Source organism: Jaculus jaculus, chromosome 16 (assembly GCF_020740685.1).
Source record: "Jaculus jaculus isolate mJacJac1 chromosome 16, mJacJac1.mat.Y.cur, whole genome shotgun sequence".
Taxonomy (NCBI): domain Eukaryota; kingdom Metazoa; phylum Chordata; class Mammalia; order Rodentia; family Dipodidae; genus Jaculus; species Jaculus jaculus.
The window spans coordinates 39,544,438-39,556,816 of record NC_059117.1 but is presented as its reverse complement, the minus strand read 5'-3'; the positions used below and the strand labels follow the sequence as shown (position 1 = coordinate 39,556,816).

General features: G+C 39.3%; 1 protein-coding gene across 3 annotated transcripts in view; it reads left to right on the top strand.

Moving 5' to 3' along the window:
* Window positions 1-8,477, top strand: part of Skap2 (src kinase associated phosphoprotein 2) — a 177,014-nt gene extending 168,537 nt beyond the window's left edge. Inside the window, exons 12-13 of one of the 3 annotated variants that reach the window (XM_045136114.1) lie at window positions 5,699-5,799; window positions 6,218-8,477. In XM_045136114.1, the coding sequence (XP_044992049.1) occupies window positions 5,699-5,791 (93 nt within the window). In that variant the 3' untranslated portion in view covers window positions 5,792-5,799; window positions 6,218-8,477. Of the gene's footprint in view, window positions 1-5,698; window positions 5,800-6,148 lie in introns of all 3 variants that reach the window. The other 2 variants (XM_045136113.1, XM_045136115.1) reach the window with 2 other exon arrangements.
* Window positions 8,478-12,379: the final 3,902 nt, after the last annotated feature.

Here is a 12,379-nt window from a genome sequence, read left to right as displayed (position 1 = left end):
CCTCAAACACCCAGAAATTGGTGTACCCCGCAAAGTGAAAGTGGAGTCTACTTCATCATCTGGTACCTCCCAGCTGAGCATCTTTCCTCACACAGCTCTGGGTTTCAGGGCCAAGAACAAGATCTTCCTTGGGTCTCAAATCTCAGACTTCACTTTGTTAGCTGAGGGAGTAAAACTGACACGTAAGTCCTCTGAAGTAGAGACTTGGCTTGAAGTGAGAGGTTTTACTATAGGATAGCTAATTGAGGGGGAAATTTGTGACAAGTTGGGTCTCAGTCATTGGACAGGATTAGCTGGGGGAGGGGAACTTCCCTGGGAAGGGAACACTCCCACAACCCCCCCCCACACACACACAGGCTAGCGGACTGTGTGGTCCAGAGCAGTGACGGGGGCGGCGGGGGGGGGGGGATGCTTGCTGCTAGTAGGTGCGTTCAAACTATAGCAAAGGACTTTACAGTTACTGCAGCTGGAGCTCATCAGCATTCTACAGCAGAGATCAGAGAAGCTAAGGTGATCATTGAGAATGCAGTGTTGGAGGCCTGTGCTGGAGCAGGGCAGAGTGGGTGAGACCAAGAGCAGTAATGGAGTCCTGGACCGGCAGGTGAAATATACTGACACTCAACCACCGTCTACTCATAGATGACTCAGTCTTTCCTTGCCTAACAGTATCTATAAATTGTGACTGTTGGCTCTCAGAAAATGGAATTAATGTGTCAAGTCCCTGGGCTGTAAATTACAATCTACTATGAGAACTAAGTTCATCGTCTATGCTTTCTTACTTGTGTCTTTCTTACCTGTGTCTCTGTTTCTTAAAAAGAGAGAGTGGACAATGCAGGGAATAAAAATAGTTCTGAAGTTAGAGGAACTTGAAGTCACCCCTGAGTAGTAAATTACAAAGGAATGAGCTAGAATGCCAAAGCCACCGGAAACAGTGTCTTCAGGCAGGTTCCTGAGTAGTAGTGTTCAGACATCATGGAGAACCGCAGGGGTTGGATCAGTTTCCTCCTTTAATAGGTTAACAAAAAGCCAGGCAGGAAATGTAGACAGTAACCGTGAAACAGTGAGGGTCTCCAGCTCCTGATGTGCATGCTGCTAAAGAGACCCTTGAAGTAACGAGATTCGGTTTTGTTTTGGGTTTTTTTTTTTTTGTTTGGTTTTGTTTTTGTTTTTTGGTGGTGCTATGCATTGAACCCTGGACCTTGTACATGCCAGATACTACTGAACTACACCCTCAGTTCGAATAATTCTTAGAAGTTTCTAAACAAAGTAAAAATGATACAACCTTGAACAACGATGTGTTGCTAGTTTTCACATTACAATATGAAGAATAATTAGCACATGAAGTACTTGGAAAACATTGGTCAAGTTCACTGATGTTTAAGCATATATGCTTCACACTTTGTGTATAAAACCACTTTCATATCACAAAGAACTTGTATGTTTTGAAGCACAGATGTATGTTCAGAAAAAGGAAACACACACTTTCAACATTTCCAGCACCTGTTGCTTTCAAACATCAATAACTAGCTCTGAAAGAGCCCGCCCGTCGCTAGACCTGAGCAGTTTCAGGTTTCCGTGAAGGCTGCATTCTTTTACCATATGGTTTTTAGAAGGTGGATTATCATCCTTGAGAAGGGAGAAGCACAGTGCTGGGAAGGATTAAAGTGAATGTGAGGGTCTTATTTATGTGTAAAATAATATCCCAGCAGAGAGAGAAGATTGAGTTGATGAGCAAATATGGACTTGTGTTTACTATTGTGTTGGGCAAAGTCTCTTCGTCAAAGCTAGTCCTACTTGCCTACATTATTACACAATCACTTTAACTTACTGCTCAATAAGTATTAAGTAAGGCTTAAATTTTTTAACTATCAAATTATGCATATAAAATGATTTTTTGGTATGGAAACGCAAGAGTGAGACGATGAGCATTCAGTGCACCTCACTGTTATTTTCTTAGATTATCAGACAAATTTGGCTTTATTTTGCTGCTTTGACTGCCACATTCCATTTTGCCTTGAAGCCATCCATTTTGCAGATATTGAATTTCTTTTGAGTGCTATTTTTATACAATAAGCATCACTATAGCCCTGGATCTTGATAGCATTACTGCGGGAGGAGAAAGCAGCTTTGTGTTAGTAATTACCTCACATTGTCAAAGGCTGACTGCAGGCCTCTTGCTAGTGATAACAGAATAACCGCATAATGCAGCTTTATAGCACATGATTAATAGAAAATAATTACACGTCCTACAAAGGGATGCAATATTTCTTATAAATTGACTAGAATGGTTTCCTGTAGATTAAAGGACTCTTCATTATTTTATCAGTGCTCCTGAAGTACAGTCACTCGCCTATGTTAGCATTTCAGTTGATGTTAAGAGCCGAATAGGGTGAAGGATACCAGATGGCAGGCCTTCCTGTACCTGAGATCCCGGGTGCCATAAAGATGACACGATGTTTCCTCAACTGTCAAGATTTAGATGGCAGCCTGGTATGCTATTCTCCCTCTTCCTCTTCCCCCACCCCACTCTCCCTCTCCCTCTCCCTCCCTCTCTCTCTCTCTCTCTCTCTCTCTCTCTCCTTTTTTTGTTTAGTAATGACATAAGGTTTGAGGGTTGCTTTTTTTTTTTAATGATCCACCTGTGACTTCATAGAACAATCCCATAATTAGTATGTGGACCCTAGGACAACACTGTATGGATCACATTGTTTTCCACTCTGCACAGTCATTCACTCATAATCACATTTGTTTGGAGGCAGCAGAGGGGAAAAGCAAAGATAGACTGATTTTCTTCTTAGGAAGGAAACCCTGTGTAATGTTGAATCTTGAGGCTGAAGTTTAGAGAACTGTTACTCCAAGAAACATTTTCATCCCAATTTATAGGCTGCAGATGGTTTAATTGGGATTCATGTTGCTCAGGAGGCTCATCCAGAGGATGGTGGTGATAAAGGGAACGCTCCTGTTTGCAATCTTGTCAACACACACTAATGGCTGTGGTGCAGACCCATACATTTGCCTCCTAGGTTTTTACCTCACTGTATTTTACCTTAACTCTTAACATTCACACAGGAATAGTATATGGAATTCTTCATGAATAGAGAGTAATACATATTCTGACTTTTACTTTTTACCATTTTCTGGCTTAGATCTATGCTATTTTAGAACATTTTCATGTAGTGTATATTTTATACATTTTTCAGTTTTCTACAATTACCTGAAGCATTTAAGATTGTTTGAATGTAAAACTTTCCCCCCTCACACTGGAATGCTACTTGTGAGGGATTTTATGGGGGGAACCAGCTCCTCCCTGCTGTTTGATACTGCACTTTCTTTTGAATTTCCCTTACTGCTCTACCGTATATAGCATAGCACTTCCTCAAGTGTGAAGCCTGTTGTCTGCCTTTGGCTTGATGAGGTCTTAAATTTGAGAGTGTGTGAGAACGATAAGAGGCCCCTAGTTGACAGTATAGATTAGAGCCGTCATATTATAAAGTCATGTGAACTTTATGGCTTATATTTTGAATCTGAACATTGTCATCCAGCTTAAGGAACACTCCTTAGCAGTAGATTGAGTTGACCCTCTCCCTGAATGCTCTTTCTGCCATTGGTGAGCTAGGTCTTTTCCTCTTTTCCACATAATCAGTTTAGAAAATGTAAAGCTGGTGGTATTGAGTAAGAACATTCATACTCAGCTTACCCTGTTAACAATCCATTTTGATACCTTGCAATGTTGTTAGGCCTTTGATCTGTGGAAGGTTAAGTATGTTTGTTTTGTTAAGCATTAGGCTGCAATTGCATTCATTGCCTTAAAAATTGAAAAAGGCAGTTTTATCAGATGCCTATTAGGATATAATGATTGCTAATCATAGCTTTCTTTAAGTTGGCATTTTCTTTTGACAATAGAATCTGTATATTATAGCCATCATCATTGAGTTCTAGGTCTAGAGTATATTCTCTCTAGTTAGTGTTGTCATTGAGGTCATTGTCAGTAAGCTAGTTCTAAACATGAGTCCACTGCAAAAGGAGCCAGTCCTGAGCCCTCATTAAAACAGGAACTACAGGGTTAGTCGTTTTTCCTTGTCTTTCCACTCTGTTCTTCCAGGAAGCCTAATTCCAATACCTCCCACTGTTTAACAGCACCCAGAGATTTTATCACTTAATCTGTTGATAGACTGGATATCAATACAAGCATGCTAATGCTGCTATATTTGTTTTGAAGAAAAGCATAATTTTCCTTTCTGATGGTCAGAGGCTTATTAATGAATACAAATGTTAAGCCTGCGCTCGTGCCAACCCACACTCCCCACACGTGACGCAGCATGCGTGTGCACGTTTACCTATGACTCAGATGTTACAAGATCATAACCTATGTTTAATTACTTTTGTAATTGATTTTAAAAATTTATCTTACATGAAAAATTAAATTTGGGCCCTATTATGCTTGTACAGAGTATTACTTTTGGAAGATACAATTCTTGAAAGTTGTAATTCATTTTATTTGTTTGTATCTCACTAAACATAAATAAATTTGAATAAAAATACATTAGTCAATCTGGCAGACATATAAGGCCAGTTGGGGAGTGCTCATGATGCCTAAAACAGTGGTGCATCTGTCAGTGGGGATAAGGGAGAGAAGAGGAGGCCCAGGTTTGTTTGTCTTCCACTGCAAAGTAAAAACACAAGTGGCTTGTCAGCCACTTTTTTTTTTTTTTTTTGCAGCCATATTTATATTTTGCCTTTAAAACTTGTTATACTTTTATTTCCTGTTGCTCTGCTCTACAGACAAATAACATCACCTTTTGAATTCCTCCCACCTATCCTTTATGCCAGGTAGTTTAGGATCAATAAAAAGAATAGTAAATGCCTTTAAGATGCTATTTTCAGGCAAACGCCTCAACCGCTGAACCATTTCACCAGCCCGAGATGGTATTTATTTTATTTTATTTTTATTTTTTACTTTTTGGTTTTTCAAGGTAGGGTCTTGCTCCAGTCCAGGCTGACCTGGAATTCACTATGTAATCTCAGGATGGCCTTGAACTCACAGCAATCCTCCTACCTCTACCTCCCGAGTTCTGGGATTAAAGGCGTGCACCACCACACCCAGCTTGAGATGCTATTTTAAAGGAACCAATTTGTGAATTATTTTATAATAGTGGTTATGTATCTTTATTGTATTTCTTTCCTTATTTTCTAATTTGTCAGTTTAAATGTATGTATCCTAAACCATTTTATGCCATCTTAAATTTAATTAGGAATTAGGTAGTTTGTTACCTTTTCTTTTCCTTAAAAAAGGACAATTTTATTCTTGCTAGGTAATAAGCTTATTTAAGGCAAATATTAGCATTTCTAGGATCCTGTCTTTAACCTTACAGCCCCCTGCACTAGGGCCAGCACACAGCTGTGCAGAGACACACATATGGAGAGAGGAAGAGGCCTTCGGAATGGCTCATTTTCCATATTCTTACCATGACTGATTACTTCTGTATTCTACACTGAGTAAAAAACAGGTTTTGTGTTATACAGTAATTTAAATATTTGCCAAACAGCATTTTTTGTTTATCTGAAACAAAAAAGATGAAAATGTTTCTGCTCAAGCACTTGTAACTTTATAAAAAGGAATAACATTTGTAAGAAGTTGCAAAATGACATTGTACTTATACCAGTCTAAAGGTTAATATTGCATATTGTTTTCAATTAGGAATACAATAGATATGGCTGGTGGGTAGGAGAGATGAAGGGAGCCATTGGCTTGGTGCCTAAAGCCTACATAATGGAGATGTATGATATTTGAGAGTCTGGGTAAGTACATTTTAATCAAATATTCTGTAATAAGCTCATGCATTCTCTTGGTCTCTCCCTTCTAAGTTTTTGCGTTTTTAAGCTTTGTAGTTTTCTGATAACACAAAGATGGTGCCTCAACTCTGGTTTTGTTTTGTTTGATCTTTAATTTTTAAAATAACTCTCATGGAATTTACTTTGGAAGTGGATAGATTATTTAGAGAAAATTCCTTTAGTAATAACTGACTGTCTCTCAAACCTCTTCTTCCTTAGTAAAATGCCACTTTTACAGCCTTTCTGGGGAGATGAATTGAAAAAATACTGAATAAATATTCATTATTATTTGGCTAAAAATACAATTTTTTCTAAGCAGGAAAAAAGATCAACATTTCTACTGAAGACAAAAATTAAAATGCAGCTTTTCTCTTGTGCCTGCCAGGAAGGAAGGGTCGTCTGCCTGTCTGCAAGTGCCTTGGATCTAGAAGCTTCTCAGAACCGAAAGATGGCTCATAGCCGTCTTTGTTTTCTTGAACATCCCTCATCTTTGGCTATCAAGGTTTATAAGTCGTCCATATTCTTGATGTGAAACTAAATGAGTAGTATTAAGTTATATGCAAGCCATAAACTTATACCTGTTGCTTCTTTGTAAAGAAAGGATTAGTTTTTATTTACCCATTTGGTTTGTGTAAGGAGTTCCTTGTTGCTGTGTATGGATCCTATAGTCCTTGTTATTCCTGTGTGAGTTGTCAAATTTCTTTTTCATGGGCCATCAGGTATTTTTTAGAATGTTACATAGAATTTCATATACGTTTTAATAAGATATATTGTCAAAACTGCGTGGATGATTTGCCTGAGTATTATGTTTCATATAGTAATAGCTTGTTTGCATGGGAGGAGTTTTATAGATCAGCAGGTTTACTTCCTGTTCAATACTGCCATGAGAAGGAAATGATAGAATCGCAAAGAGGAATGGCAGTGTGCTGTCACTCGGTACCCAAGAGCAAAGCAGAGCCAGGCAGCGTAGAGCACTTCACCCCAGCAATACCCTAGCCTGATGATCGGGGTGTAGGGGGTGTTGCTAGTGTTTCTCCATCATAGTTTTATTTAAATTTAATGAAATCAAAGATCCCTAAGAAACCCCATCCTACACTGAAATGGTATAAATAAACTCAATGTATTCTGAGAGTAAGAATGCATAATAGGCATTCCCTTATCTTGTCTCTTCATTGCTGTTGCTTTTAGTACCCCTCTACAAGAAACAGCAGAACTGCAGATCTGAGTGTCCTGTGTATGTCTCAGGACACTGAAAAGAGATTCACAGAATCATAGTAGGAACACATGCCAACAGATGGAGTAGGACAGTGGTTGTCCAGCATCCATAACATATTTGTTGCTTCTTAAGTAAGATTTCCAGAGTCCTGTTATTACCTTGTCATGGATATTTGAAATCAAAGGAATGTTAACTACCTATTGAGGTGTGAGTATAGCCTTTCTGTGTATCGAATGCACTAGTGTGACTGCATAAGTTTTAACTCATGCTGTCCTGATAGTGAATCACCATTTAGTAGTGTCTACCTTTGTTGAACTGTTCAGGTCCTTAATTTAGAAAGGTAAGGATATAATGAGCTGATAATGTTTAAAAGCTTTTAATTTATATATAACAGTTTACAACTAAGATTAAAGAATGTTTATTGTGCTATTATCCCATAAATGCTATGATCACTCAGTTTCACATGTCAAAAAAAAATCTTAATTTTAAAGGCCATAAGTGAAGTGAAGTTTATCTACACATGTAGTCAAGTATTCAGAAACTAGACTTGTTCACTTATCCTTTTCTGTGATGTATCATTGAAGTAGATCAAAATCATCTTAGCAAAAGTTAGATAAGCATAGATGAACTCAGTGGACTCAGCCTGGGGGTTGAACGTTAGAATAGGTGTTTTCACACAACCTGGTTTAGGGGTACAGGATTTGTGCCTGTGACTGAAGTGGCCAGTAGATGGCAGCAGCTTGTCATTGCATACAGAACCACTTGGGAGCCCCTCCCCCACTAGGGCACAGCTTGCCCAGAATGTGAAGTGCTTAAGAGATTTTTCTGCCTCCTTTTACAGTTAATCCAGGAGAGGGAGTCCTTTGCCAACTGATGACCAACCTTTCTAAGGCAGATAGGCTCTCTGTGAATGGTGACAATGCAAAAATACGGTGTTTCTTCTGTCCAGAGCTCCTCTGGCCTTTGTTCTTTGTTAACCTGAATATAGGTGGTATTGAAATAGAAGGAAATGAAACACTTCAAATTTGGAGTGACAAGAATTGTCATTACCTTTGATTCATGAGTACTTTCTATTTGCTAGATGAAATCATTTGTGTGCTACCAGAGAGAAAGTTTTCTTTAGACCCCTGACAATATATCACATGCTCTTCAAGATCATAATATCATTAATGTGAATTTAAGCAATGTGGCTTGTTAGAAAATATGCTAATTGTTATATTCTCATTATGTTTGCTTAGCTTTTATTTGTTTTTCTATGAACAGTTAGCTAATTTTTTTCAAAGGTGATTGTAAGTCATATTTTATATAGCATTTTGCTTGATTATTTGCTCTGTACTGAATTTGTACTCCATTGCCATTAGATCTTACAATAATGTTCCACTCTGCAAATTTTTAAGGTTCAAATAAAGTTTAATTGTTTGCAAACTGTTATGATGCTAATAATTCAACAGCCTGCTGTGTTACTAATGAAATTACTTTGTTATGATTAATTTGGAAAATAGTGTGTTGATTGTAGTAATTAAGCACAACAAGGTGAAGTAAATGATTCTCATGCCATCTGGCCTCCAAACTGAATGAAGAAATGAAATAGTGCTGTCATTTGAATTTATTCAAAGAAGTATGGATAATACAAATGACTTTTCATTGCCATAGGATTTATAGACACTTACATGCAGTATATAGGATCGTAGAACATATACCTTCTCACACATCTGTAGGCAAAAAAAAAATCTATATTTGTGTATGTGTGTGTGTTAATACTTCGAATATAGTCTTTCACAAAGAGTTTAGCTTTTCCTTCATTTGTTTTAAAAATATTTTTAGGCAAGGCTTTCTGATGGTTCTTATGTTATTTTTCTTGTAATGTCTCTGTTGCTACCCATTTCCTAGACCTGGATACCACATAGACTTATAATGAAAACCAGAGTGGAGTTACATATTGTAGATCTGGATTTGTAGTTCAACCACTGGATAAAAACGAACTTATCATTTGAAAACTTGAACTTTGTCAGTGATTCTGAGTGAAGCATTATGAGAATTTCTAACCCACGTAAAGTTCTTTCAAATTTCAGATTAGTTTTCTATTTCAGTTATTTGGATGAGTAACAATTCAATATACTCAAAAATATTGAAAAGCAAACCTCATGGTAAAGAAGAAAAGGATAAGATTAAAACATGACCAAACCTTGGGAAGTGCAGCTTAACATAGAGCTCGAAGGGGCATCTATATGTCACATTTGTTAAGCATGACCTAGCTAACACATCCAAATTCCAGATAAACAAATTGTCAGTATTTACATATCTTACAATTTTAAGCTATACTCACATGCACAACAGTTGATCACCTGGCCTGGGACCAGCTTTAGTTCATGTATCATGTACCTTACTGTTGAGTTCTTCCAGACCATCTGGTAGTACCCCTGATAACAGAAATTTTTTCATGATGAGATTAATAATTATAAAATGCTGAGATCACAGTAACACAGAGTGGCATTTCATTAGTGTTGTTTGAAAGGCTTTTATCTTCTTTTTATTAGTAGAGTCTACTCTTTTGTGTCTTAGCCACAACTATGAGATTCAATGCCAGTGTGGCACAAAGCATGTGGTATGTATTCAGTAAATATCTGTTAACTAGTTTTATATGCCCCACATTAGCTCAAGACTTAAAATTGAAGAAAAAAAGAATTTGACCTACATACCTGGCAAAGAAAATGTTTTTATACAGCATTTTCAGGTAGTATATTTACTTTCTAAGATTGCTTTCTTAAAAAAAAAAAAAAATCAAAGCCGGGTGTGGTAGCACACGCCTTTAATCCCAGCACTTGGGAGGCAGAGGTAGGAGAATCGCCATGAGTTCAAGGCCACCCTGAGAATACAGAGTGAATTCCAGGGCAGTCTGAGCTAGAGTGAGACCCTACCTCGAAAAACCAAAAAAAAAAAAAAAAAAAGTTCCTTTCAGCAGCAGGTCCCTTAACAACATCCACACATAGACAGAATGGGGCGAGAATGGGGACAGCAAGGTTGAGCTGTGTTGGACTTGTGATCACAGTTGTGACTTTCAGACGTGAGGCACAGACAACACTGGCAGCTTGGGGCAAAGCTCCACTTTCCAGAACAGCCCAGTTCACCGTCACCCACGTTCTCCTAGGGAGATGTCAGAGGAGCCTTGGCTCTGCCTTGTCTTTAAAGCAAGTATTCTGGTGGGTCACCTTGGATGAGTAAGAAAAGAACTTCTGAATCATGTGGTGGCTTATGCCCACTCTGAACAGACAGGAAGCAAGAGGATCAAGAGTTAGTTCCAAGTCAGTCTGGGCTGTGTAGTATCACCCTGGCTCAAGAAGAAAAGAAAAAAAACAATTCTGAGAGTGAAAGTGGGAAGTTTCACAGTTGTCAATTCCAACCATATAACCATAATTTTTGTCCTCTTTTTTTTTTAATTTTTAATTTATTTATTTGAGAGTGACAGACACAGAGAGAAAGACAGATAGAGGAAGAGAGAGAGAATGGGCGCGCCAGGGCCTCCAGCCTCTGCAAACGAACTCCAGATGCATGCGCCCCCTTGTGCATCTGGCTTACATGGGACCTGGGGAACCGAGCCTCGAACCGGGGTCCTTAGGCTTCACAGGCAAGCGCTTAACCGCTAAGCCATCTCTCCAGCCCTTGTCCTCCTTTTTTTAAAAACACATTTCCTCTGCCCTTTTAACATCGTGTGACTAATTTAAACGCTTTACAAGATCAAGGGAGCCACCAATGCAGGAAGTAGCGTCAGTGCCTCAGTCATGCCCTGTTCAGCATCCCTGAGTCAAGTTGGGAAAGGGGCTGGGAGCCGAGCACGTCGGAACCTTGTGCACATGTGCGAAGCCGTGAAAACAAGTTTTTCCCAGAGCCCACCCCATAAGTGCTTTCTTAACATTGGAACTTGGGTGGTGTTTCCGTAGGTTTCTCTCCTCTGTGTTTGTGTGCTCTTCTTTATTATCCATTGCTCAGAGAGGCAATATAGTGCTGCACGTGCCAGTTTTCTATTTATTGGCCTTGACTTTGGAATATAAAAATATCACTCCTGTTAGAGTAAAAGCAGGTGCCACGTGAAGCCTGTACAGCAATTTACCTCTCATCTGAGGAAAGTGTCACACAGGTACTCTCAAAGGAGGAAAATAATGACACTAAAGTATGCCAATTACAAACAACTGCCATAGAGGAGGACGGAGGTCCCCCACGCCGCCCCCCCTCCCAGCCCCATGGCAGCCCATGTAGAAAACCTCACGTGCTTTACCTGTCGTGTTCAACATGATGACAGCTGTACTAGTAGTTTCTCTGCAAACTTCACTGGATGTTCACAATTAGTGTACTTTTCTTCCAGTCCTCATAAAACCCATGTGGAAAGTTCTAGAACTTATTCCCATTTTCCTGATTACAAAACTAAGGAGCTGAGTTACTAGCCAGATCACACACCTCCCTGCTCTCCTCAAGTTCGGTAGCATTTGCTAAGGAGTACTATAATGACAAACTGAGCTTAATTCTATCCGTTGCATACAATAGGCATTGGACACTTGCTTGTAGGCCAGGAAGGAAACCCTTCTGGCACAGAAGTCAGAGCATGTGAAGAGAGACTCCAGCTGTGTACAACTGGGCAGTCAAATTCCACTCATTCCCTAATTACAGTGGATGGTGGTGAACATGCCAAATCTGAAGTGGCTCATGCATGCTGGCTTGCTGCAGGATCCTTCCACTGGTGAACTTCCGGCCCAGCTAAGTGAGAAGTCAGCCAACGTGTTGGAGAGAAGAGGGGCCAGTGGGACCCTTTGCTAATGACCTTTTCCCATTCTCCACTTCCTCAAAAGTCAAGCTCAAGCAAACTGCCGAGCCAGGGAAGCTTGGCAGAAGCCAGCAAAGCTGACTGCTTCTGTCTCGAGCACTTGGATGGATTCTTACTGGCTTTGTTGTTTAAACCAGTATAAAGACTGTTAAACTGTTCAGTCCTTATAATTGGTGAGCAAACCTCGCTATAAAATGTGTTTAATTTTATAATCCAGGGATGGCAATGTCTGATGTGTGATGTGTTCATGCACTGATAAGAACTTTGCCTGGCTGCCCTAATACTAGGTACTAGGATATTAACTGACGATGAGGCCTTATTTCTTGGCTGTACACATTCTGCCCTACACAGAGCGCCCCCAAATAAAGTCTTCTGTTGTGTTTTTTTTTTTTAAATATAATCTTTTCAATTTTCTATACCTTGGTGATTGGAGGCCTGGTGGGGTATCATGCAAAAGGGTTAAATCAACAAAGGGCCAGCATTCACTGTAGCACTCTGGAATGCAGCCAAAGGAA